The sequence below is a fragment of the Chlorocebus sabaeus genome, chromosome 14 (assembly GCF_047675955.1).
Source record: "Chlorocebus sabaeus isolate Y175 chromosome 14, mChlSab1.0.hap1, whole genome shotgun sequence".
In the NCBI taxonomy this organism is placed as follows: domain Eukaryota; kingdom Metazoa; phylum Chordata; class Mammalia; order Primates; family Cercopithecidae; genus Chlorocebus; species Chlorocebus sabaeus.
The window spans coordinates 55,242,387-55,269,832 of record NC_132917.1 but is presented as its reverse complement, the minus strand read 5'-3'; the positions used below and the strand labels follow the sequence as shown (position 1 = coordinate 55,269,832).

Here is a 27,446-nt window from a genome sequence, read left to right as displayed (position 1 = left end):
GAAAACTTTTCAAGATTCAACTGATTTCCTTGTATTGGCAAGGATGGCTAGTGTCCTTGAGGCTTTAACAGAGAAGAGAGAGCTAAATAAGTTAGATGCCTCCAACTTTATATAAATATAAAAGTAGTAGAAATTTCTGCTTTTGTTACAGAAGCATGTTACTTACTAATTTTGTCTTCAACCTTTCAGTACCACAATAAATAAGCTATTGTGTAAACATGTCTTTAAAAATACAGAAATCTGTTTGCTAAAATTTAGCGTTGGTTCATAATTCTTTTGTTATATCACCAAAACAGTATGTTGACTATGAAGAAGAATTTTCATTGTGTCCCCAAAGATCAGCTTAAAAGGATGTCAGACACTTAATCAGTATGATTACCAGTCATAATTATAAGTGCCTTCAAAACTGAACAATTTAAGGAACTCATGATTATGACTAAGTTTCTGATAAATAAAAGTTGAGTAATAAAGTTTTTGCTTGAAATTGTACTGTTTCTTAGCCTTTTTTCTCTCCCTAATCCTTGCCAATAAAAAAGGAACGAGATATGGATAGAAAAAAGATTGAAGAATTAATGGAAGAAAATATGACTTTGGAAATGGCACAGAAACAAAGTATGGATGAATCATTACATCTTGGCTGGGAGCTGGAACAGATATCCAGAACTAGTGAACTTTCCGAAGGTATTCTCAATTTTTTAAAAATTTAAATAGATAATTGAATCATGAAGTTATATTTATGTTTACTTTCAGTTCTTTATTTTCTGCAGTGGGAGATATCTCAGAAGACTACCTGTCTCCATAGATACGATTTCACACAGTAATACATTGTTTGCATTTTCTTGGGTCTGGTCCCTAGCTTTGCATGTCTTACAACTGAATTTTATGAATGCAATAAGAGATTTAATTGGTTTCTTATCCACTATTTCATGTTAGTATCCTAAGAGGCTGCAATACCAGTTTATTAATTTATTTTAAGAAATATAGTCATCTAGTAAATAGAATAGAAAAGTCATATTAGTGGTCAGCATGTTCTTTGACTATAGGTAAACCCAAATAGGGAGTCAAAGCATAATGGGCAAATTTTCAGGTGAAAATATAGTTAGAATTAGTTAATTTAAGGATCTTCATGACTACTTGTAATATGTATAGTCTCCATTGTAAGATTATACCTGCCAACCAGCCCAGCCTGGTTATACCATGGACCTAATGAAAGATTCCCCCAAGTAAATTTTTAACTTTTTGCTCTTTTTTCCTGGGCTTCACATTGACTTGTCCTCTTTCTCAAAGCTGGGCATAATTTTATACAGTTGTTTGGATTATAGCTTTGGATGTGCAATATGAATTTTTGAAATTACAAAAAAATTCACCAGTTAGGTCACATTTATTCAAATTAGACTAGTTTCAAAACTCGTCAGTTTTGCCCAGTGTTAGATTGTTCTACTTGCATTTCTTCAGCAAATACTTACTAAGCACCTATCATGTGTAAAATACTATACCAGACACCGAGGATGTACTGTTGAGGTAGACATAAACTCTTGAGATTTTATAATCTGGTGCTTACAGAATAATTACCTCTATAGATGATTCCTCCTATTGATTACCAGTTAGGTTCTTCCTATTTTACACTTGAGAATCGAATACCAAATTCTGGGGCCCCATGTACCAACTATAGAGTAAGTGATGATATTCAATCATTGAACCTGTGTTACTTAAAATATTTGTGAAACTTTAAAAATTATATTCCTTGTGAATTGAGTTACAAAGAAAGCAATTCAGACTTAAGTATTTTCTACTAAAGGTAGTTAGAATTACTCTGTTAATTAAGAATTACTACTCTGTTAGTCTAGACTTCTGAGGATTAAATTGTTGGTATTTGTGAGGCCCTTAAATAGTGCCTGGTAAATAGTAAGAATTCAAGTATTAAATATCATTATTATTCTGTCACTGTTGTTTTGTAATTGATCTTAGCTTGGGTTGTAGAACAGAATATTTGCTTTACTGTGGTGTAGTTTTTATTTTTTAAATTATACAAGGGACTTTCTAGAAAATTTACAGAATTTCAGAAAATTTGCTTCAGAACTTTTCTATCTCATTTTCTAACCCATGTGTCTTAGGAAAGTTAAAAGTATCTTAGAAGTTTTTTAAACTGCCAGTGTGTTTAATAATCACCTAGTATAAAAGTTTGCAGTAGTTGTGCTTTCAAGTTTCTATGGAATAGGTGGGAATGTAAACTGGTTTGGCCATTCTGGAAAACAGTGTGGAGGTTCCTCAAAAAATTAAAAATAGAACTCTCATGGCATTCAGCAGTTTTGCTCCTGGGTGTATATCTAAAGGATATTAAATCAGTATATCAAAGAGATATCTGTATTCCCATGCTTGTTGCAGCATTATTCACATATGTCAAGATATGGAATCAATCTGTGTCAATGAAATGATGGATAAAGAAAACGTGTTTTATATACATAATGGAATGTTAGTCATAAAAAGAATGAAATTCTGGCCAGGTGCAGTGGCTCACACCTGTAATCCCAGCACTTTGGTAGGCCGAGGTAGATGAATCACAAGGTCAGGAGTTCAAGACCAGCCTGACCAATATGGTGAAACCCCGTCTCTACTAAAAATACAAAAATTAACCAGGCATGGTGGCGTGCACCTGTAATCCCAGCTACTTGGGAGGCTGAGACAGGAGAACTTCTTGAATCTGGGAGGCAGAGGTTGCAGTGAGCTGAGATCACCCTATTGCACTCCAGCCTAGGTGACATAGTAAGACTCTGTCCCAGGAAGAAAAAAAGGTGGGGGGGGGGGGGGTTGCCGGGTATGGTGGCTCATGGCTGTAATCCCAGCACTTCTGGGAGGCCGAGGCAGGCAGTTCCCGAGGTCAAGAGATCGAGACCATCCTGGCCAACATGGTGAAACCCTGTCTCTACTTAAAAAAAAAAAAAAAAAAAAAAAAAAATTAGCTGAGTGTGGTGGCGCACGCCTGTAATCCCAGCTACTTGGGAGGCGGAGGCAGGAAAATCACTTGAACCCAAGAGGTGGAGGTTGCAGTGAGCCAAGATTGTGCCACTGCATTCCAGCCTGGCGACAGAGTGAGACTCTGTCTCAAAAAAAAAAAAAAAAAGTTTGGCCGGGCATGGTGGCTCACGCCTGTAATCCCAGCACTTTGGGAGGCTGAGATGGTAGATCACCTGAGACCAGGAGTTTGAGACCAGCCTGGCCAACGTGGTGAAACCCCATCTCTATCAAAAATACAAAAATTAGCTGAGCGTGCTGGCGGGTTCCTGTAATCCCAGCTACTCGGGAAGCTGAGGAAGGAGAATCTCTTCAACTTGGGAGGTGGGGTTGCAGTGAGCCACTATCACGCCACTGCACTCCAGCCTGGGTGACAGAGTGAGACTCCGTCTCAGGAAAAAAAAAAAAAAAAAAAAATCTGTCATTTGCAACAATATGGATGAACTTGAAGGGCATTATGTTAAGTGACATAAGCTAGGTACAGAAAGACAATAGTGCATGATCTCATTTATATGTGGTATCAAAAAAATTCAAACTCATAGAAACAGAGTAAAATGGTTGTTAGCAGAGGCTGAGGGGTTGAGGGTATATGGAAGATGTTAGTCAAAGGACACAAGATTTCACTTAGATGGAAATAATTTCAAGAGATCTATTGTTTATCATGGTGACTATTTAAAAACACCTAATCCAGGTAGATTAACAGTAATGCTACTCTTGGGGAATATTATATATTTAAACTCTATACTGTGTTTTAATAGATATCTTAAGACAGAATCAGATTTATAAAGGGATAATGAATGGAAGTGGATTTAAGATTTTAAAATAATTTCAGCATGCTCAGAATATTCATTTTGAACTTTTAGCCAAAGTAAAACAAGTAGTATTGTATTTTCAAAATTCATTTAATCCTTCATTAGTTGCTACTTAGAATAATGTATCCTGTAAGTTTATAATTAAATTTAAATAATCTTTTAATTTAAAAAAAGACTTGGGCAACTAATGGAATGTTAAAAGTCAGTAATTATTCAGTATACCAGCTTTCAGTAAAAGATTAACAACATGATGACTAGAAAAGCTGGAAATAAAAATTGAGGTTTTCTTTACTTAAATATGGAGGTTATTTACTTATCTAATTTTGAAGAGATTTTATACATGGTGGGGGATATGTTGGATGTGCATGTGTTTCTTTGGTTTTTATGAAGAAGAATTTGAAACATACACAAAAGCAGACCTGGAAATTCCCTCCAGTGCCTTTATTCATTTCCTTTCTTGAAATAGTAGGTCTCATCTTTCATTTGTAAATCCTAATGTTCTTGTATCAGCAAAATATTTAATGGGTCTGCTTGAACTCCAGTTTCTTCAATCTAAATTTTATGCTTTTTTTTCACTAGAATGCTGTGGATGCATTAAAAGTTAAAGATTCATCTCTTGGCTGGGTGCAGCAGCTCATGCCTGTAATCCCAGCACTTTGGGAGGCTAAGGCAGGAGGATTGCTTGAGCTCAGGAGTTCCAGACCAGCCTAAGTAACAGAGACCCAGTCTTTACTAAAAAATAAAAAAATTAGTTGGCTGTACCTGTAGTCCCAACCGCTTGGGAGACTGAAGTGGGAGGATCCCTTCAGACCAGGAGTTTGAGGCTGCAGTGAGCTAGGAATGCATCACTGCACTCCAGCCTGGATGACAGAGAGAGATCCCATCTCTTTAAAAAAAGAAAAAAAGAAAAGGAGAAAAAGATTTATCTCTCTTATCGTGTTTATCTTATATAATCTCATTGAATTTTTAATAAAGTTAAGGATCAAATGATGCAATGCATATATACTGAACTTTTTAAATAGTAAAGAGTAAACATAGTAAAAATGGTAAAGAGTAAATACAATGGTGTATTTTTCAATATTATAGCACCACAGAAATCCCTGGGCCATGAGGTGAATGAGTTGACATCAAGTAGATTATTGAAGTTAGAGATGGAAAATCAAAGTTTGACAAAAACTGTAGAAGAGCTTCGGACCACTATGGATTCTGTAGAAGGCAATGCTTCCAAAATCCTGAAAATTGAAAAAGAAAATCAAAGACTCAGTAAAAAGGTAAATTAAAATGTAATGTTTATTTTAATGTTAAAAAATACTTGTAAAAGTGTAAATAAATGGCACATTTATTTTCCACTTTTTAAATGCACCCTCAATGTTATTTTAACTTCTTATGAAATTTTTCAAATACACACAAATATGGTGTGAATGAATCCTATACTCATTATTCAGCTTCAACAATTAAGAACTTACTAGCTGATCTTGGCCAGGTGCGGTGGCTCACACCTGTAATCCCAGCACTTTGGGAGGCCAAGGCAGATGGATCACCTGAGGTCGGGAGTTTGAGACCAGCCTAGCCAACATGGTGAAACCCTGTCTCCACTAAAAGTACAAAAATTAGCCGGATGTGGTGGTGGGTGCTGGTGATCCCAGCTACTCAGGAAGATGAGGCAGGAGAATCTCTTGAACCTGGGAGCTGGAGGTTGAAGTGAGCCGAGATGCGCCACTGCTCTCCAGTCTGGGCCATAGAGCAAGACTCAGTCTCAAAAAAAAAAAAAAAAAAAGAGGCAGCAGGGCTAGAGGAGTTATATTTGCCAGTTTCCAAATAATGAATTGGTTCTCTCATATCTTCTTGAGAGAACAGTGAGTGAGTTTGTTGTTTCAGTATCATTATGAACCCATGAATTTAAAAATATTTGTATTGTTTCAATCCACTCCATTTGTTTTTCTTACTGTCTCAACTCGGGCTAGTGGAAGCCTCTTTAAAAGCTGCTTTGGTTCTGAATCCTTGTTACATGGCCTTAGCACTCCTTGAGAGTTGTCTTACTTTCTGCCATGACAAAATATTCTAGGCTCATCTTGAATATTTTCTGTCCCAGATCTGGAGACAGCCATTTCTCTAAAATTAGCCTTTATTCCGTTTAGTGGGAAATAATATTTAGAGACCACAATTTAGGTATTATGAAACTTGAATCTTAATCAGACTCTGATTGAACAGAAATACTTAGTTATGGAAGAACAAGTGTTTTGTTTTTGCATATCTTTCTGTGCACATAATTCTACATAAATAGAATCCCATCATAAAAACATGCATGACTAAGAATTGTTTCTAAGAAGTTCCTAAGTGATGCTCATCATGCTGTCCTGGAATCATGCTTTGAGAACCACTGCCTTAGATTATTCAGAGGCTCCTTGGTATTCTTGTAAGATTTTTACTGTTTTAAAACATTTTTGCATTGTCTTCAATCCATTAACTAAATAATCTTAGTGAGTGTTTGACAATATAGTGTTAAAGTAGGATGGCCATTTAGAATTTAGAACAGTTTTATTTTGGTTGTCGTTAAAATTGGGCCTGTAGAGTACAGTTTCTTTTTGAAATTAGCTTTGAAGTTTGATTTGTAAATTCTTAGTGATTCAAGCAATTTTTGATCAATTAATTGTAAAAATGATTTTTTATAAACTGAATGTTTCACTTTAATCCCATTGATACAAAACAACAAATGAGTTTCAATAACTGTCATTCATATATTTCCATATATGTAATATGAGAACCAGATTAATTATTCATAACTGAAAGCTTCCTGAACTGTAAATTAATGTTGAATTGAGTTATTGGATAAGTTTTTTGACCTGGTGCTTTTCATATTATTATTATTACCATTATTATTGGTAGTAGTAGTATTTTGAGCTAGGGTCTCACTATGTCACCCATACTGGAGTGCAGTGGCGCAATCCTAGCTCGCTGCAACCTCCGCTTCTCAGGCTTAAGCAGTCCTCCCACCTCAGCCTCTCAAGTAGCTAGGACTACAGGCACAGGCCACTATGCCTGGCTCAGTTTTTTGTTTTTTTGTGGTTTTTTTGTTTGTTTGTTTTTGGTAGAGACATGGTTTCACCATGTTGCCCAGGCTAGAAATATTATTGGAAGATTGTTTCCATGTGTAGTTATTTCCATTAATGTTAAAATAGGAAAATTAAAATTGCTTTAGAGTGCTTCACTATTGACATAAGAATTTAACATTTAACTTGCAGTAGAATATTTTATAAAGTCTTCTCGATTTTTTAATTGCCTAGTTTGAATATATGATAATGGAAAAATCAATAGTCTTAGCATATTTTTAACTTTAATTTGCTATTTTGTACATATTAACTACCAGTATTTTTTATCTCTAAAATGTGTAATTGAAAAGAAATTTGAACCTGAAATATAAATATTTGCTGCTGTTTTCCTTAGTCATTTTTTATAGTAGTATTCTTTTTCTCCCTCTTTTTTATTTTAAACCAAGTCCTTTCTTTTTTCCTCATTGAACTTATACTGTACTATTTCTCATCTTTTCCTTCATGCTTTTTATATCTTCTCCCTTCTTGCTCACTGAAATTCTCTGAGTATAAGTAAAATTTTACTTTACAAATCCACTGAAGCCAAGAGAATCTTTTTAAAAAGTTTATATAGTTCTCATATAGCACATTATCATTTATTCAGCTGGATTTGTCTTTGTGTTTAGAAAATGAAACTTACCCCAAAAGATGCATAGGATAAGAAATCATGTCTGCAGATTTTATACAGCTACAGAAATTAGCATGGAATGCTGCTTGAATTTCTATACTGAGTTCTTAAATTTTAGCATTTGGATATTAACACTATTTTATCCTTTATTCAGTGATTATCTTTTGTTTTGACATGTTTTCACTATTGTAGAATATTTAACATATTGTTTTGTGATTTAATTTTCTCTAGGTTGAAATTCTTGAAAATGAGATTGTTCAAGAAAAGCAAAGTCTTCAGAATTGTCAGAATTTAAGCAAGGATCTAATGAAGGAGAAAGCTCAGCTTGAAAAAACAATTGAAACACTGAGAGAAAATTCAGAGAGACAGGTTCATACATTTTTTTACTAAGTAAACAATGTATTTTAAAATTTATTAGCAAAAGTTATTTAAAATATATGCAAACAAAACGTTGATATAAACATTAAAGGGAAATATTTTAGAATTTTTTTATTTCAAAGTAATTGTAATTTTACCTCATTTTCTAACCTATGTATCTTAGGAAAGTTGAAGAGAAAGCTTAGAGTTTTTTAAACTGCTAGTGTGCTTGATAATCATCTAGTATAAGCATTTGCAGTACTTGTGCTTTCAAGCGTCTATGGAATAGGGCTGCAGATTCTGGAGTCCCTGAGTGGAGTTGGCCAGGAAATGCAGCTGTCCTCTGACCTACCGAAGAGGGAGAAATGCGGTGGCAACCACACTGTCTTGGATATTATGAAATTTGTTTTCAAGTGTTTAATGTTCATTCTTATTTTATATTTGAGGAAACTGAGAACTGGATAGATTAATTGACTTGTTTTTGAAATATTTATGTATTTGAGACAGGGTCCAGCTCTGTCACTCATGCTGGAGTGCAGTGGCACAATCATAGCTCACTGCAACCTCGAACACCTAGGCTCAAGCAATCCTTTCACCTCAGCTGGGACTACTAGGCATGCACCACCATGCCCAGATAATTTTTTAATTTTTTAATTTTTATTTTTTGGTAGAGACAAAGTATCGCTATGCTCCCCAGGCTGGTCTCAAGAGATATTCCGGCCTCAGCCTCCCGAAGTGCTAGGATTATAGGTGTCAGCCACCATGCCTGAGCATTAATTTTTTTAGAAGTAAGATTATTTGTTTATATCATCCAGGTGTAGTCCTCAGACCAGCCATAAAAATGAAGGTTTCTTTAGAGATACCGAACAGAAATTCTAGACTAAGCTTCAATCTTCACTTTTCCAAGCTTCTTGAGATTATTTAACACACTAAATTTTGAGAATCATTGTATTAGGTCATGGTATAAATTGGATGAATTAGTTCTCAAATGTACCCAGTAATTTTTGTGATTTTGATGCTTCCTACTTAGAATTCTTTTTGGGAATGAATACACACACATACAAACCGATATATACACATACAATAGAGCACGTATTTACTGAGGACCCACTGTAGGCATTGCAAAAGTTACTCAGTAAAAGTAAAACCTTATGTTCTCAAGGAGGTATGTGTGTGTGTTATACTGGTATTCCTATTTGTATTTGAAGCATGTAACTATAAATAATCTGAAGACCATTATGATTAATAGAAAATACATTTCTCAATCGTTCCTTTAAACTGTGAACTTCCTAAAGACATGAACTTTAATGACCTGACAGCATGTGTACACAGTGGTCTTCAGTAAATACTTGTCAGAATTAAAAGTAAGACAGGCATTCTAGTACCCTTTTTTTTTGTTCCCCTTTTCTTGGTAGTTTTTGGAAGAGATAAACCATAGTTAGTTTTTCCTCAATTACAGCTTTTAATTATTTTCTTTTTCAAATTAGATTAAGATATTGGAACAGGAAAATGAACATCTGAATCAAACAGTGTCTTCTTTAAGGCAGCGGTCCCAGATAAGTGCAGAAGCAAGAGTGAAAGACATTGAAAAAGAAAACAAAATTCTCCATGAATCCATCAAAGAAACAAGTAGCAAGCTAAGCAAGATTGAATTTGAAAAAAGACAAATTAAAAAAGAATTGGAACATTATAAAGAAAAAGGAGAACGAGCAGAAGAACTTGAAGATGAATTGCATCATCTTGAAAAGGAAAATGAATTGTTACAGAAAAAAATAACTAATTTAAAAATTACTTGTGAAAAAATTGAGGCATTAGAACAAGAAAATTCAGAGCTGGAAAGAGAAAATAGAAAATTAAAAAAAACATTGGATAGCTTTAAAAATCTGACCTTTCAGTTAGAATCCCTAGAGAAAGAGAATTCCCAACTTGATGAGGAAAACTTAGAGCTGCGAAGGAATGTAGAATCTTTGAAGTGTGCAAGCATGAAAATGGCTCAGCTACAGCTAGAAAACAAAGAACTGGAAAGTGAAAAAGAGCAACTTAAAAAAGGTTTGGAGCTCCTGAAAGCATCTTTCAAGAAAACAGAACGCTTGGAAGTTAGCTACCAGGGTTTAGATATAGAAAATCAAAGACTGCAAAAAGCTTTAGAGAACAGCAATAAAAAAATCCAGCAATTAGAGAGTGAACTACAAGACTTAGAGATGGAAAATCAAACATTGCAAAAAAACCTAGAAGAACTAAAAATATCTAGCAAAAGACTAGAACAACTGGAAAAAGAAAATAAATCATTAGAGCAAGAGACTTCTCAACTGGAAAAGGATAAGAAACAATTGGAGAAGGAAAATAAGAGACTCCGACAGCAAGCAGAAATTAAAGATACCACATTAGAAGAAAATAATGTGAAGATTGGAAATTTGGAAAAAGAAAACAAAACTCTATCCAAAGAAATTGGTGTATATAAAGAATCTTGTATCCGTCTAAAAGAACTAGAAAAAGAAAATAAGGAGCTTGTGAAAAGAGCAACTATTGATATAAAAACGTTGGTTACACTACGTGAGGTAAATATGTTTACCTAAATTAAGGCAAATATTTTTTATGTTTTTAACTCAAGGTTTCTTTAAGTTTTATTGGAACCTATCATTAATTTGCATCATTTTTAATATTTTTAACTCAAGGTTTCTTTAAGTTTTATTGGAATCTATCAGTAATTTGCATCATCTATTTTATGGTTCAGTAGAATTTTGGAATTAGAACTAGAAATACCTTCCAAGTTTCCTACTTTTGTTAAACTAAGAAATACCTATAAATTGTATTTTTAAAAGAATTTGTAGTAATAAAGTTTCCTAGTGGTATCTGACTTATTACATTATAATTTTAAACCTTTATTTCAATATAATAATAAAATGCTTGATCAAAACTCTTACTAAATTCTAAGTATAATAAAGAAGCATGATAGCTACTTTTTATTGAGTGCTATGTGCCAAGTACTGGGCTAAAATCTTCATGTAAGTTGTATATATATATAAATAATATATATATACACACACACAAATATATATACATATATATACATGCACATAATCTTTACAACTAATCCTTTATAAGTATTATATCCATTTTTTAGATGAGAAAACAGGTTCAGAAACATTAAATAATTTACTCAGGATCACATGGCTAATAAATAGCACAGTTGGATTACTGGATTCAAATCCAGATTTTTCAGACTCCAAAGCCCCATGAATTTTGACCTCAAAGCCAGAGAATGCAAATCAGGTTCAACTGTTCAACACTGAGCAACTAGTATTTGCTTGAATCTGTGTATCAAGAAGAATTCTGAAACTTCCAGGAGTAAATTGGCAGTATGTTCTGTGAAACATGGTTGGTGCAAGTCAGAAGGTGTATGTTTGGCTCTTTTTTCCCATCTCTAAGCATTATAATATGTGATAACCGTTTAAGTTCAATTTAAAAGTATATTAGCATTCTGGCAGAAGGTCACATTGGGCAGTCTGCATTTCTGCTAAAGAGGCATTGAGAGGGACCTTTTATTTTTCTCTTCTGTAGACTTATAAACATGAACAACAGGTTCCTTGTGCCTAAACTTCTAAGAACATCCTCTAGTTCTTCAGATCAGTATCGTAAGACCTCTTTCACTGGGAGAAGGGATCTTGTGGGAGAGAAGTGTTATAGTCAACATATATTTATAAGAAGAAAGGTGCACTAAAGTTCAGGCTCGTTATTAAAAAGTAAATGGATATGGTTTTCACCCACAGTTTTCAAACCTAAATGCGTATTCACAAGTAAAGAGTTACTACTCCCTTTTAAGGTTTTAACGCATTAGCAAAAAAAAAAAGGAAAAAAGTTATTTCAACTAGGTTATAACTTCAGCTACATTTTAATAATGAAGGAATGGTTTAACGACATTTCCTGGTTCAAATTACATGTATTCCTAGATGGTGGTAATTAGAATCTTAGCTGACTTTCTTAGATGTTTATGCCCTTGACACGTAAGTTTTGCATTTCTTTTAAAATAAGGATTTGGTGAGTGAAAAATTGAAGACCCAACAGATGAACAATGATCTTGAAAAATTAACTCATGAGCTTGAGAAGATAGGGTTAAATAAGGAGAGACTCTTACATGATGAGCAAAGTACTGATGACAGGTGAGTACTAAGTCTACTTGGCAAACAGTTGAAATTTTTTTTTTTTTTTTTTTTTGCTCATACATTAATTCTTTTCTGTATTAGCTATAGAAAACTTTTATATATTTCACCCTATTTCTGGTTCCTTTCTTCCCTTAAAGAAAGTTGTGTGGCCAGGTGTGGTGGCTCACGCCTGTAATCCCAGCACTTTGGGAGGCTGAGGCGGGCAGATCACCTGAGGTCGGGAGTTCGAGATCAGCCTGACCAACATGGAGAAACCCCATCTCTACTAAAAATACAAAAAAATTAGCTGGGCATGGTGGTGCATGCCTGTAATTCTAGCTACTCGGGAGGCTAAGGCAGGAGATTCGCTTGAACTTGGGAGGCAGAGGTTGCGGTGAGCTGAGATCGTGCCATTGCACTCCAGCCTGGGCAACAGGAGTGAAACTCCATCTCAAAAAAAAAAAAAAAAGTTCTTAAGGAGAAAAGAGGAATCATAGACAATCTAATATAGATATAAGAAAATAAAAACCTAAAATGTTACTATATAAATACAGTTATAAAATAGGAAAACAGGATGCTACCCAGGTAGCAGAAGATCAGAGGCTATAATTGACTGTGAAAACAATAAGACATTAACAACAAACCAACCTCCGGCTCATCAAACACAGTCAATTAAGCAAGTTATTTTTTATCTGAATCATGTGCTTAAATACCTCTGTTCTTTCATTTATTTGCCAAAATGTTGACTTAAAGATAAATGGAGGAAAAGTATGAAACAAAGGAAAAGAAAAGCAACTGAGGTATAAAAATAATGTGGAAAACTAAAGCCTTAAAAGCTGGATATGAGTTAAAAAATTAACTCATATGCCTTTTAATTTTAAAAATGATCAGTATAGGTTTAAAGAAAATATGTATTCTCTCATGGTAATTACAGTCTGTCAAACAGAGTTAATCTGATTTTCAAGTAGTCTATTACTTAGCATCCAGTCAGCTCCATGAATCCAGCTGGAATAGAGGTTGTATATTGTTAAGAACATTATTTTATATAGACTAGATTTTTCATTCCATTTCTGTAATTATATAACTTATATTTTATCTACTCATTATTACTGTTCCAGTATTTATATTCTATATTAAATGTATATTGGAAAAATTAATGGTGATTTGTTCATGTAGTTTTGAGAATGTTCAAAGTAAATAGGATAGATTGATACTTAAAAAGTTAGTTGTGTAATAACAGAGATATAATTTGAGGCATATATTCTAGCAATCAGTTCAAGTCAAGCAATGATTATTGAATTAATTATACAGATATTTCATGAGGAAATATTTTTATTTGAATTAATCAGATAGTTTTAAGTGCAGATTTCATTGACTGTCTTTTAATATAGATACTGAATATGCATCCCCTCTTTATTCAAACAGATTTATTACCTACTATATGTAAGACACTGTACTGCATGTTCTTTGCAAAAGAAAAAGTAGAGTACATCCTATAGTGCTAATTGACCCTAGGTTCATATAAATTTATGAACCCAGCTCTGGGTGGACCCTTTATACAGTTTGGCTCCTCGTCCCAAACCTTAATTCATACAGTTAGCCAATGTTAATTGAGCTCTTCTTATCTGCTGATCATCTAGCATCAAAGTAGTGATAATATTTCAACTGAATCTTAAAAAATGACAGAGGTTTTACAAGGTGGGAACAGTGGGGAAGGGCATTCCATGTAGACAAAAGCATTTGTATAAAAGCACAAAAATGTGCTGAGCAATTTTTAGAGTATATAAAAGATGGATTACAAAAAGGATGAATTTGGAAGCACAGAGACAGGCTAGGAAGTGATTATAATAGTCTAGGCAACATGTGATGGCATTCATTATTTCCACATATTTATTTACATATTAGGCATGGAGGTAAGGGTATATGTTGAACTAAAGCTTTTTGGAAATAGAAAGTGGCTTGAACTACTAAACCAGCTTCTTTCTCAGCCAGGGAGTTAGTCTTTATGTCACAAAAAAAAACCCAGAAGCTCACAGACATATATTCCTTTAATGTGCCATTCCCTCCACCTTGGGATTTAGGTATATCAGTCTCAAATGATGTCCCTAATTCCTTGATTAGTCTGACTTTCTCATCTTTCTTTTTTTGAGCCAGAGTTTTCCTCTTGTCACCCAGGTTGGAGTGCGGTGGCACAATCTCGGCTCACTGCAACCTCCACCTCCCAGGTTCAAGTGATTCTCCTGCCTCAGCTTCCCAAGTAGCTGGGATTACAGGCATGCACCACCACGCCTGGCTAATTTTGTATTTTTACTGGCCAGGCTGGTCTCGAACTCCTGACCCCAGGATCCACCCACCTTGGCCTCCCAAAGTGCTGGGATTATAGGCATGAGCCACCGCGCCCAGCCTAACTTTCCCATCTTTCTAATTCATGTTATTCTTTCTGAATTTTTTTGACGGTACAGTATTATTATGATACTTATTCTTGCCATCAAGGAATATATAGTTTAGTTTTTGAATTGAATGTATAAGTAGATAAATTTAAATGCAACAAAATAAATTTAGTAGGCCGGGCACGATGGCTCATGCCTGTAATCCCAGCACTTTGGGAGGCCGAGGGGGACAGATCACTTGAGGTCAGGAGTTCAAGACCAGCCTGGCCATCATGGTGAAACCCTGCCTCTACTACAAATACGAAAAATTAGCCAGGCGTCGTGGTGCACGCCTGTAATCCCAGCTACTCAGGAGGCCAAGGAACAAGAATCACTTGAGCCTGAGAGGCAGAGGTTGCAGTGAGCTGAGATCGCGCCACTGCACTCCAGCCTGGGCAGCAGAGTGAGACTCTGTCTCTTAATAAAGTGATAGAGTTGTAAACAGAGGTGATCACTCTTGTCTTTTCTCCTTTAATACCTCTTTGTCTTCTGTCTTTTCTTTCAATCTGGTTGCTCACAGGATTATGTTTTCATATGTTTTCAGGCCTCTTATCCATTCATTCTGTATGCTGAGCCTTCCCATACATCATCTCACCTGAGATCCTTTTTTTTTTCTCTGTTTACTGTATGTTTCTACCAGGATAGACCAGAAGCAACTCAGACGTCACCAATTCGGCATACCCAAAATCGGACTCAGTAAATGATTTTTAAATGTTTGTTGACTTGAGCCAATACCAAAATGAATGAGATTTGTTCTCTATATTCAATGAAATTAAAATCTGATTGAGAAGAAAATATTTACATAAAAATTAATTCCAGTAAAAGAATGTGGTGAAACTCTCATATACACACTTTAGGTTTTTATTTGGTTTTGTCTTCAGGGTCTTTGGGTTTAAGAAATGGATCATAAATACTGGTTTATGATACACTCTGAATTGTGTTCATATACCATCCTTTTTGTGGAAAAAAAAGTATTAATAATTATTTATCTGCCATTCAGAAAGATAATTGCGACACTAACAGTCACATCCGTCTCCCTCTTGCCACTCTGTCAACAGTATCCTGTGCCACAAATACGTCATTTTTTTAACTGTAACTACTCTGTACCCTGAGATAAAGAGTCTTCATTGCCGGGTGTGGTGGCTCATGCCTGTAATCCCAGCACTTTGGGAGGCTGAGGCTGGCAGATGACCTGAGGTCAGGAGTTCAAGACCAGCCTGATTAACATGGTGAAACCCTGTCTCTACTAAAAATACAAAATTAGCTGGGCGTGGTGGCACATGCCTATAATCCCAGCTATTAGGGAGGCTGAGGCAGGAGAATCGCTTGAACCCAGCAGGCAGAGGTTGCAGTAAGCCCAGATCATGTCATTGCACTCCAGCCTGGGCTACAAGAGCTAAACTCCATCTCAAAAAAAAAAAAAAAGAGTCTTAATTACTAAAAGGGGCTATTTTGGGACTTTGATCTTTCAGATTCCTTGAGAATTAATTATTGCTTTTGATAATCTAAGCCATAATCTGGAGCTCTATTCACTCAATGATTTTGTTGCTTCATTACCAGGATTAGTTTTAAAGGGAGAATGGGGCAGTAAGAAGAGGATAAGTTCTTTTGCCTCTTTAACAATAAGGTTTTTATAAGACCCATTTATGGCATGAATATTTGTGGTCATAAATTATCTTTAAAAATAATTTTCTGACCTCCAATGATGAACTATATTACTTTGTACTTGGATAGTAGGTATAAACTTTTGGAATCAAAATTAGAATCCACCCTTAAGAAGTCTCTTGAAATAAAAGAAGAAAAAATTGCTGCTTTAGAAGCTCGATTAGAAGAATCCACGAATTATAACCAGCAATTGCGCCAAGAACTTAAAACAGTAAGTGATTTTCTTGGAAAGAATTTTAAGGATCATTTATTATATAAATATTTGGACAGAAAAAATATAAAGTAGAAAATAAAAATATAAAACATTTTATTGATATTTATTCCTTTTTCATAAACTTGAGAGTTTTCTTTTTTTTTTTTTTTTTTTGAGACAGAGTCTTGCTCTGTCGCCCAGACTGGAGTGCAGTGGCGTGATGCTGGCTCACTGCAAGCTCCGCCTCCCGGGTTCATGCCATTCTCCTGCCTCAGCCTCTTGAGTAGCTGGGACTACAGGCGCATGCCACCACGCCCGGCTAATTTTTTGTATTTTTAGTAGAGATGGGGTTTCACCGTGTTAGCCAGGATGATCTCGATCTCCTGACCTTGTGATCCGCCCACCTCAGCCTCCCAAAGTGCTGGGATCACAGGCGTGAGCCACTGCACCCGGCCACTTGAGAATATTCTTAAACAGATCTCTGTCATATGAATATGGTATAGCTTATTCAGTGCTATTTCATGTGTGTGATATCCTGCATGCTGTTAGGGATATATCAGAAGTGTGTGGGTGGAATGAGGAAGAGGCAGTCTTATATTATTGGGAAAAGCTCTCATTGTGATATTGACATTTTACTCTGTCACTCTTTCCTATTGAGGATCCAGGGAAAATTCTGCTAAGCAAAATATGACAGCACCTGATCTCATAAATTTGAGGTCTTTTCTAGATCTGTTTTCTTTTGATATTTTGAAGTATTCAGTGAAGTACGCAAGCAAGGCAGAGGCAACTGTTTATTTTCCCTAAGGAAGCAAATCAAAATATAAGAGACTTTCCCATTCCACAGGGCTGGCAGATGGTAGATTGGTAGAGTCATGTTCTGGTTTATTCACCCTTTTATTACCTCTGCAGTGCCCCAGGAGTGGTCTCAAGGTTAACTGAATACTTAGACTGACAAGATTACTATAGGCTACATTTAGAATCATTCTACTCAGAACACTATAAGAAATACAAATAGACAGCAGGGCCGTGTCAGTCCATCCTCTTCACGTAGTTGTCTGAGAATAATCTTTCTACCAGATGGTTTAGGTATAAGATAAGATTCACGTTGGGTGTGTGCAGTAGCTCTCCTGGCTTTGAATCCTCATGCTCATAGTAGTGATTACCTCTTGCAGCAACTCCAAAGGTATAGATTTAAGATCCCCACAGTGCACATGCCAATTATAGGAGGTGCTGTACTCAGAGAAGTTCAGAGATAGGGCTGCCTATTGGTCTTTAAACTTCTCCTAGTCATTTTTCTCAATAAGCAATATTATCTAGTAACATAGAATGTTCCAATTTTTTTTCACTATTTGCTGACACCATTGCTGCTATTTGTCACAGACATTGCCATGGAACATACATTGTTACAGAATAAGTTTTACTTATTTTTCAACCAGACATTCTCAGAGCCAGAGAATAAATTTTAGAACTGTGTCTAGTTAACCAAAGGGATTATTTAAAAAAAAAAAAAAAGCACACACACACACACACACACACACACACAACACATTAACCTGCTTTTTGTCCTGAATTTTTTACCCCATTAGCTGTATCACTGAGTTGCAAATAAAATCAACTTCATGAAGCTACTCAACCAGAAAATTAGTGGGTTTGGGTGTGGGTTGTGTATGTGTGTTTCAAGTAGATATTTAAAATGCCATCACTGGGCCGGGTGCAGTGGCATGCCTGTAATCCCAGCACTTTGGGAGGCCGAGGCAGGCAGATCATTTTAGGTTGGGAGTTCAAGACCAGCCTTGCCAACATGGTGAAACCCTGTCTCCACTAAAAATGCAAAAATTAGACAGGCGTGGTGGTGGGCATCTGTAATCCCAGCTAGCTACCCAGGAGGCTGAGGCAGGAGAATCACTTGAACCCAGGTGGCAGAGGTTGCGGTGAGCCGAGATCGTGCCACTGCACTCCAGTCTGGGTGACAGAGTAAGACCCGGTCTCAAAAGCCATCGCTGACTTCCACTTTCAGCTGTTTGGACATAACTGTTATGGACTAGCTTCTTGCTATGTATTCAACTGAATTTATATTGTTATAAACTTTTAATACTATATGTGAAGAAGTATTCTCTTTAAGATAGACTGTGAAAGTTAAATACGAATAGTATAAGGGTTAAAGTAACCACTAAATTCGTATGACAAAGAGATATAGGTAATATGACCAAAAAAGGGAGATAAAATGGACTCATAAAAAATAAATCCAGGTTAGGCACAGAGGCTCATTCTTGTAATCCCAGCACTTTGGAAGGCTGAGGTCAGCAAGATCGCTTGAGCGCAGGGGTTTGAGACCAGCCTGGGCAACATAGGGGAGATCCTGTCTGTTAAAAAAATCCAAAAGGCAAAAAGAAAGAAGAAACAGAGAGCAAAGTACAGATTGGACAAATAGAAAACAAATAGTAGGATGGCAGCTTTAAACTAAAGTATGGCAATAACTATATTAGATATAAAAAGTCTAAACACCCCAGTTAAAAAGCAGAGATTAATAAATTAGACAAAAAGGCAAGACCCATCTATATGCTACCTGTCAGAAATCTTGATGGAAAACGATATATCAAAAAATTGCTAGATTGGCTATATTAATGCTAGGCAAAGTAAATTTTAGTGCAATAAATAGCACCAGAGCTGAGTAGTTCATTGCATAATTACAAAGGGGTCATTCCAGCACAAAGATAACAAGGTTAAATGTTTATGCACCTAATAACAGAGGTACACCTAGTAACAGAGCTGCAAAATAGATGAAGCAAATATCTGTAGAACTACATGGAGAAAGACAAATCCACAATTACAGTTAGAGAGTTTAATACTCATCTCTCAATAATTGGAGAATAAGTAGAAAAAACTTCATCTGCCAGATAAAGGGCTTCTATAAACAGCCTATAGACTAATCACTTTCCTTTTTGATCAGGAAGAATACAAAGATTTTGCTCTCACTGTTACTATTAAATGCTGTACCGATTATCCTAACCAGTATACTAAGATAAGAAGAAATGAAAGGCATACAGATTTGAAAGGAAGAAGTAAAAATGTCTTTCTTCACATGTGACATGACTATATTTACAGAAAACCATGAGGAATTTACAGAAAAATGTCTACAGCTAAGGTGAACTAATCAATGTCACAGGATAAAAGTCAATATATAAAAGTCTATTTTATTTCTCTATATTAGCAATGAAAGATTGGAAAATGAAATATAAAAAAACACCATTTATAATACTATGAAATACTTACGGATGAATTTAAGGAAATGTGTGCAAGAACTCTACTAGAAACACCAAAGGAATACCTCAGTAAATGGAAATAAGAATCATGTTCAGGAATTAGAAGACTCAATATTGTTAAAATGGCAGATTCCCCATATTGATCTCTTGATTCAACATAATCCCAATTAAAATCCCAACAGGCAGATTAACAAGATGATTCTAAAATGTATATGGAAATATTGATCAAATATTAGTGAAAATTGGGAGCAACTGGAACTGTCATGCATACTGATGCAAATATAAGATGTTATAACTAATTTAGCAGGCAGTATGGCAGTATCTCAAAAAGTCCTAGCCCATGGCCCAGCATGGTAGCTCATGCCTGTAATCCCAGCACTTTGGGAGGCTGAGGCAGGCGGATCACTTGAGGCCAGGAGTTCAAGACGAGCCTGGCCAACATGGCGAAACACTGTCTCTACTAAAAATACAAAAATTAGCTGGGCGTGGTGGTGCACACCTGTAGTCCCAGCTACTCAGGAGGCTGAGCCACGAGAATCACTTGAACCCAGGAGGTGGAGGTTGCAGTGAGTCAAAATTGCACCACTGCATTCCAGCCTGGGCAACAGTGTGAGACTATCTCAAAAAAGAAAGAAAAAGAAAAGAAAAAGAAGGTGATAATGCTACTTCTCTTTACTCAAGGAAAATGAAAACATAGATAAATGAATTTTTTTAGCAGCTTCATCATAATCAAAAAACTGGATATAATGACTAAAAGAAAAAAATTACTGAAGTACTCAACACATGGATAAAGCTTAGAAATATACTCGGAAACACACAGACACACACACACACATTATATACACTGTGATTGTATTTGTGTAAAATTTTAGTATAAGCAGAACTTTTATGAAAGAAATGAAAACAGTGGTTGCCTGGTGCAGTGATCTTTCTAGAGTAATGGAAGTGTTCTGTCATGTTGATATATGGGTTATATAGGTGTTTGCCATTCTCAAAATTACCGAATTACACTTAAAATCTGTACATTAGCAACTTCATGCAAATTATAATTCTATTTTTAAAGACTACGTTATCTTTGGGAACTGTTGAAAATTTTAAATTTGAATTCATAACATAATTCACAATATTTTAATTAGCTCTAAATTACTTTGTTACAGTGATTTATTTTTATCTAGACTCTGTATTCATTTCCTCTCTGAATATAAAGATTTTGATTAATGATACATAAAGTAATCATTTTTAATACTTACTTGAAAGAACAATGGCTTTAAACTGAGAAGCCTTCGGCCGGGTGCAGTGGTGCACGCCTGTAATCCCAGCACTTTGGGAGGCCAAGGTGGGTGGATCGCTTGAGGTCAGGAGTTCGAGACCAGCCTGGGCAACATGGTGAAATCTCGTCTCTGCTAAAAATACAAAACTTAGCCAGGCATGGTGGCACATGCCTGTAATCCCAGCTACTCGGGAGACTGAGGCAAGAGAATGGTTTGAACCTGGGTGGTGGAGGTTGCAGAGTGCCAACATCGCACCACTGCACTCCAGCCTGGGTGACAAAGTGAGACTGTGTCTCAAAAAAATAATATAAAATGAGAGGACTTGAGTTTTATTCTCAGCTCCCCTTCTTAATAACTGCATATGTTTATAGCTTTTCTAAGCCTAGAATAAAGACCTTGTGGGAAATTCATGTAAAATAGAGACTGGAAATGATGCCACTTATCTATTGTTATTAGGGTGTTAAAAGTAAAAACAAACAAAACCCGGAAACTAGGATCATAGGGTACCCATTAGATGGCTTGCGAAACTTGACATTACATTCTATCTTGGCATCTTTTTAGTCTCACCTCATTATTTTCTAACTTAGCGGTAGCATTATTAATTGTTGAGTTGTAGGCTTTCTTAAGTTGCGCATTAGATGTTGAACTATAAAACATTTCTATCCTTAATGCAAAGGTTGGGGTTAACTTGAAATTTATTATAAGAATCTCCTAGGATAAACTAGTGCTTCAAGATAGTTTAATAATTCAAGATAAGTATATTAATAGTAAATTTGAGTTGAAGAGAAAGAGTTATTAAGTTAAATCTGGCAAATTTGGTCATATATGATGAGCAAGTTGGTCATATATGATGAGTTAAACATCATACATGCGAACAATCCAAGGATATATCTTCTCTAGGATTTTCTAGTGTGATTATAATCTACTTTAAGAGAGCCAACTCAAAACTAAAAAATCCTGAATACGATATGTCCTTAAAATTAATAAAATGTCAAATCTTTGTGCTTTACATAGACATCTCTGTGAAATTTCTAAATTGGTTACAGATAGCTCTAAAAAGAATTGTTAGTCATTAGCAACATATCTATATCCACTCTTATCCAGGGGCATTTGCACGACAAACAATAGGATTTGACATTACTCTGGCACATAAACAGAGTACGTTTTATATTTCTAGGAGGAAACAATTTGCATTTTAAAAAGCACAAATCATACATGTTATTCATCACATTTAAAAGTATATTGCCTCTCATATTCACCAGATCAGCCCAGAGTCAAATTAATTGTGAGAAATGTAACTGTGGTGATTTTTTTTTCCCCATTAAAATATTTTAAATAAAATTTTAGGTGAAAAAAAATTATGAAGCTCTCAAACAGAGACAAGATGAGGAAAGGATGGTACAGAGCTCTCCTCCACTATCTGGTGAAGACAACAAATGGGAGCGAGAAAGTCAAGAAACAACTAGAGAACTTCTGAAAGTCAAAGACAGATTAATTGAAGTAGAAAGAAATGTAAGTATTTTTTAATTTTAGTAGGAATCTTTTTTTTAGAAATAGAGGATCACTGGAGAAATTTATCTTAGATATATTGTCTAATATTTAAACAATTGATGGCACTTAATAAGAAAATTCTGGTCATATAGTCCTTTTTCTATTTGTTCGTACCTCAGGGCCCTTTCCTTTTGCTTCTCCTGCCTGGAACATATGACTGGCTTCCCTCAGCATTTGGGTGCCATATCATATGTCCTGCAGAAGGTCTTCCCTGACTCCTTCCCCCAGTAAAGTTGTTATCCCCAACTTAAACTATTCACTATTGTTCATTGCTTTAGTTTTTTCATACACTTTTCACAGTGAAATTAAATTTCATATTCATTTATGAAAGCAGGTAATTTGTCTTTCTTTTTTTTTTTTTTTTTACCGCCGTGCCTTTAATATCTAGAATAGTGCCTGGTATGTAGTAGACACTTAACAAATATTTGCTAAATTAGTTCAATACGTACTTGACAGTAAACAACAAGCAAACAGGCTGAACAACAAATAGTTACCCTTCAAAAGATGAATAAACTTAAGGAACTTACACAATAGCAAGTAAAATAGCTGTGGTGGTGTTTTTTTTAATTTAACACAAAAATAGTACCTTTAATTAAAAACTAAACAATAAAACCAAAAAATAATCCCCACACCATTGATTTCTGCTTTCTCATTCAAAAAGAATCACTATGAACAGTTTATCTTCCTAGAAAATTTTTTTGTCATTTATCTGTATATAGAAGTATATTTCTTTTACAAATTTATACCTGTGGGATCATGCTATACAAAATTCCTATTTGCATTTTCTGTTAATATTATCTTGGAGATCTCTCAATTTTAGCAGATGTATGTGTATTTCATTTTGTTTAATGACTACCTATTATTCCATAGTGTGAATGTTACCATAATTTACTTAAATAAAGCTCACATTTCTCTACAGTTAGGTGTTTTGTTTTGTTTTGTTTTGTTTTTGAGATGGAGTCTCACTTTGTTGCCCAGGCTAGAGTGCAGTGGCGTGATCTCGGCTCACTGCCAGCTCCGCCTCCCGGGTTCACGCCATTCTCCTGCCTCAGCCCGCCACCACACCCGCCCGGCTAATTTTTGTATTTTTAGTAGAGATAGGGTTTCACTGTGTTAGCCAGGATGGTCTTGATCTCCTGACCTTGTGATCCACCTGCCTCGGCCTCCCAAAGTGCTGGGATTACAGGTGTGAGCCACTGCACCTGGCCCATTTAGGTTATTTTTAAACATGTTCATAGAATGCTAAATTCCTGACAGTGAAATTGCAAGGCCAAAGGATATATACGTGTGTGTGTGTGTGTGTTTAATTGATATTTTCTATTAGTCTTTAAAAATCCCATCAATTTTCTTTCTTTCTTTTTTTTTTTTCTTTTCTGAGACAGGTTTCACTCGTCTCCCAGGCTGGAATGCAGTGGCAAGATCATAGCTCACTGAAGCCTCGTCCTCCAAGGCTCAAGTGATCCTCTTGCCTCAGCCTCCCAAGTAGCTGGGAGCACAGGTGCACACCACCACACCCAGCGAATTTTTGTATTTTTTGTTGAGGTGGCGTCTTACTATGCTGCCCAGACTGGTCTCGAACTCCTGGCCTCAAGTGATCCGCTCTCCTCAGCCTCCCAAAGTGCTGGGATTGCAGGTGTGAGTCAGCACACCCAGCCTAAAAATCACATCAACTTTCAATCCCACTAAAAGAGTATACCTATCTTTCCATATTAACACTGGATAGTACCTAGTGCTTTAATTTTTGTTAAAGCAATAGGAGAAAATATTTTAATGTGTACATTTAAAATTATGAGTTAGGCATTACACATTTTTCATGTATTGGCCATTTATAAATACCTATTTTTAATCAGTGATATATATACACCTATATTGCTTGGATTCATAATTACATTTTAGAAAATTGAGCTGGCATATGAAGTTCTGTAAGGTGAATCTTTTTTTTTCTTGTAGACTTCCTTTATAAATTTCCATTGGAAAAAAATTACTTCGTTTCATATTTTAGATAATGGGGTTATAAAGACGGTCAGCCATATAATAGGCTGGTAATTTTTGTGTTTGCCAGTATTATATTTGCTAACTTCTTTCTTTTCTATTGTAGATTTTTTCCTGCTCTAAGATACCCTCTCAGCTATCTCTTCTCTTCATTATAGACTATAGGAATTTTTTTTATTCCTAGAGACACCTGGAATAATCGGTAGAGCTTGTACAATTTAGTTTCTAAAGTGCTAAACTACAATAGTATTTCACATATATATGTGAAAAATGGTTCACCTCTTTGTGCTGAGATGGTATATAAATACGTCAGTACTGTCAGTATTCCATTTTATTTTTTCTAATATACATTTTTTCATCCTTTTTATTTGAACAAATGAACAAAAGAGAAATACAAAATCATAACGCATCTTAAAGCATTTTGTTTCCTCAGCTTCAATTTTATAGTATAATATGTGGGTCAAATCCTGACCTGCCTTTTACACAGTGATATGCAGTGTATATAACATAAAGCCAATAAAGTGAATGTTATATTTACATATAGATATGTTAAGAGTGATCTGTTGTGATTCAGTTGTTAACTTTTTATGCATACTGCAGGGTAGACCAATTATGACCTTTTGTATATTAAAGTTTTATTTCTGTTTTCTGGAGGGTTCTTTGTACTTTGCTGTTGCTGATTTTTTATGAAATTTAATTTAGAAATAATCCTGAAAAGATTAATGACAAGTATTTTAAAATATAATAATCATTGATTCGCATAGTAGTTCATTTGTTATAAAATTGAAATATGGCCTTACGGAAAAACGGAAAATTTTATGTTTTGTTTGGAAATGCTCCAGGAGTCTTACAGTTGAAGTAGAGTTTTAATTAGCATTTTATATCGTGAGAAAAATAAGAAAATATCTGCATTAGGTCTGTTGTGGACTGCAAATTTTAAACAGATAGTTAAGATTGTTCCTGTAAACCTGCTTCCCTTTGAAATATTTGTGTTTGGAAATTACTTAGTTTTGCACTATCTCTGGGACCACCACTCACTTAGGTATATATTTGCCTTTGGGTAAATTAGAAAAGATAGACCTCCATGGTTGGACACAGCCCCATTTATTCTGGTCATTCTGGGAACCTTCAAGCAGTATTAAAACCATACAACTGACAATTCCTTTCTAGTTTTTGTGTTAATAAATATATTTAGAATAGGATATTTTATTTTTAGGATATTATAGTGCAGACAAGACACAGGCACAATATTAAGGTTTTAGTATTATTGCCTTCTTTCTGATGAATGTCTGTTTACAATTTGGGATGGGGAAAATTTTTTTTTTTTTTGCTCTTAAGATTGTTGGGGTTTTATGGATTGTAATGCTAATAAATACTCATAGTATAAAATTCAGTATATTATAGAAATATGTTTAGTATTGCTATTATTGTTAATATATTTGGTTTCGGTTTTTGTTTTTTAAGAATGCTACACTGCAAGCAGAGAAGCAAGCGTTGAAAACTCAACTGAAGCAGCTTGAGACACAAAACAATAATTTGCAGGCTCAGATTCTTGCACTTCAGAGGCAGACAGTATCATTACAGGAACAGAATACCACTCTTCAAACACAGAATGCCAAGCTTCAGGTTGTAATATAATATTTTGGGAATATGCAACCAAACTCTTGAATTATGCTATTAAAATAAGGGAGGGTAAACATGGAAACATTGTTTCTTAGCGAATGAACTTAAAGATAAATGAAAATGTTTTTATTTAGTGCCATGCCTAAACTTTCACACATCAATTTTTTAAATGTCAAAGGCTTTAAATATTAATAAATTCAGTCAATACATCAAAATAAAGATAAATTATATTTGTGGTCTTTCTACCATTTCATTAAGTTGATTGTAATAAATTAGGTAGAAACCCTTGTTTGAGAGTATGGTTGCAGCATACTATTCCTTATTTCATTTGTATAGCTTTTTTTTATCAGTTTAGTTACTGGAAAGCAGGACAACATGAGAATTTTGTCTTTAGACCTGTCCTAAGTTCAAAGGATCCATCTTTCACTTAACACCGCCAGTGTCTTTCCAGACAGAACAATCAGGTGGGGGGAAGTTCAACTCTGAAACCTCTTAAAGAACAGAAACAGAAACAGATTCTCCCTCTCTGAATCTAAGAATTCTTCTTTCTGTAACCCTTTTCTTTGATCAGCATCAACACTTTGTTTGATAAAGAAAATATTTATTTAATTCGGACTCTTGAAAAATTTCCACAAGTAATTTTTCACTTCTATCAACTTCTATCACCAAATTCTAGAAATGATAAACTAGCACTTCAAATTCTATACATTTTCATTTGTAATATAATAAAATGGTTGCTAATCACCTTCATTTAAAATAAATTCAACCCAAAACATAAAATACATATATATGTCTAATATACACACACACATATACGTATGTATGTGTGTATTATAAAACTTCCAAAAATCAAAATTAAATGGTAGCCTTATTCTTTGGGAAGCTAAAATCAGAATCTTCCCAGTATAATGTAAATATATCTGCTGTGATTCATTTAGAGCTTGCTTTATTTAACATTGTAATCTTGTATTTTGAAAAAGAACGTGAACTATTTTTCTTATGTCTGATAACAATACATATTCTTATAGGTTGAAAATTCTACTCTTAATTCCCAAAGTACCTCACTTATGAACCAGAATGCACAACTCCTAATCCAGCAGTCTTCCTTAGAAAATGAAAATGAATCTGTAATCAAAGAGCGAGAAGACCTAAAATCTCTCTATGATTCTCTGATCAAAGATCATGAAAAGCTGGAACTTCTTCATGAACGTCAGGCTTCAGAGTATGAATCTCTTATCTCTAAACATGGAACTCTGAAGTCTGCCCACAAAAATCTTGAGGTGGAACATAGAGACCTTGAAGACCGGTAATTTGTTATATTTTGTTGTACTGTGAATTTAAAATGAATTTTCTTCAAGTAGTATAATAAATTTTATATGTTAAACACATCTAATGTTAGTTTACGTAAGAAATTTATAT

General features: G+C 35.0%; 1 protein-coding gene across 13 annotated transcripts in view; it reads left to right on the top strand.

Moving 5' to 3' along the window:
• The window catches only part of CCDC88A (coiled-coil domain containing 88A), a 129,485-nt gene that overhangs the window by 72,653 nt on the left and 29,386 nt on the right, over positions 1–27,446 (top strand). For 9 of the 13 annotated variants that reach the window (XM_007970582.3, XM_007970577.3, XM_038006955.2 and 6 more), the window contains 9 exons: positions 537–681; positions 4,911–5,095; positions 7,773–7,910; positions 9,386–10,456; positions 11,931–12,058; positions 16,204–16,345; positions 22,209–22,373; positions 25,869–26,030; positions 27,056–27,333. In XM_007970582.3, the coding sequence (XP_007968773.1) occupies positions 537–681; positions 4,911–5,095; positions 7,773–7,910; positions 9,386–10,456; positions 11,931–12,058; positions 16,204–16,345; positions 22,209–22,373; positions 25,869–26,030; positions 27,056–27,333 (2,414 nt within the window). The remainder of the gene's footprint in view (positions 1–536; positions 682–4,910; positions 5,096–7,772; positions 7,911–9,385; positions 10,457–11,930; positions 12,059–16,203; positions 16,346–22,208; positions 22,374–25,868; positions 26,031–27,055; positions 27,334–27,446) is intronic. The other 4 variants (XM_007970585.3, XM_007970580.3, XM_073023004.1 and 1 more) reach the window with 1 other exon arrangement.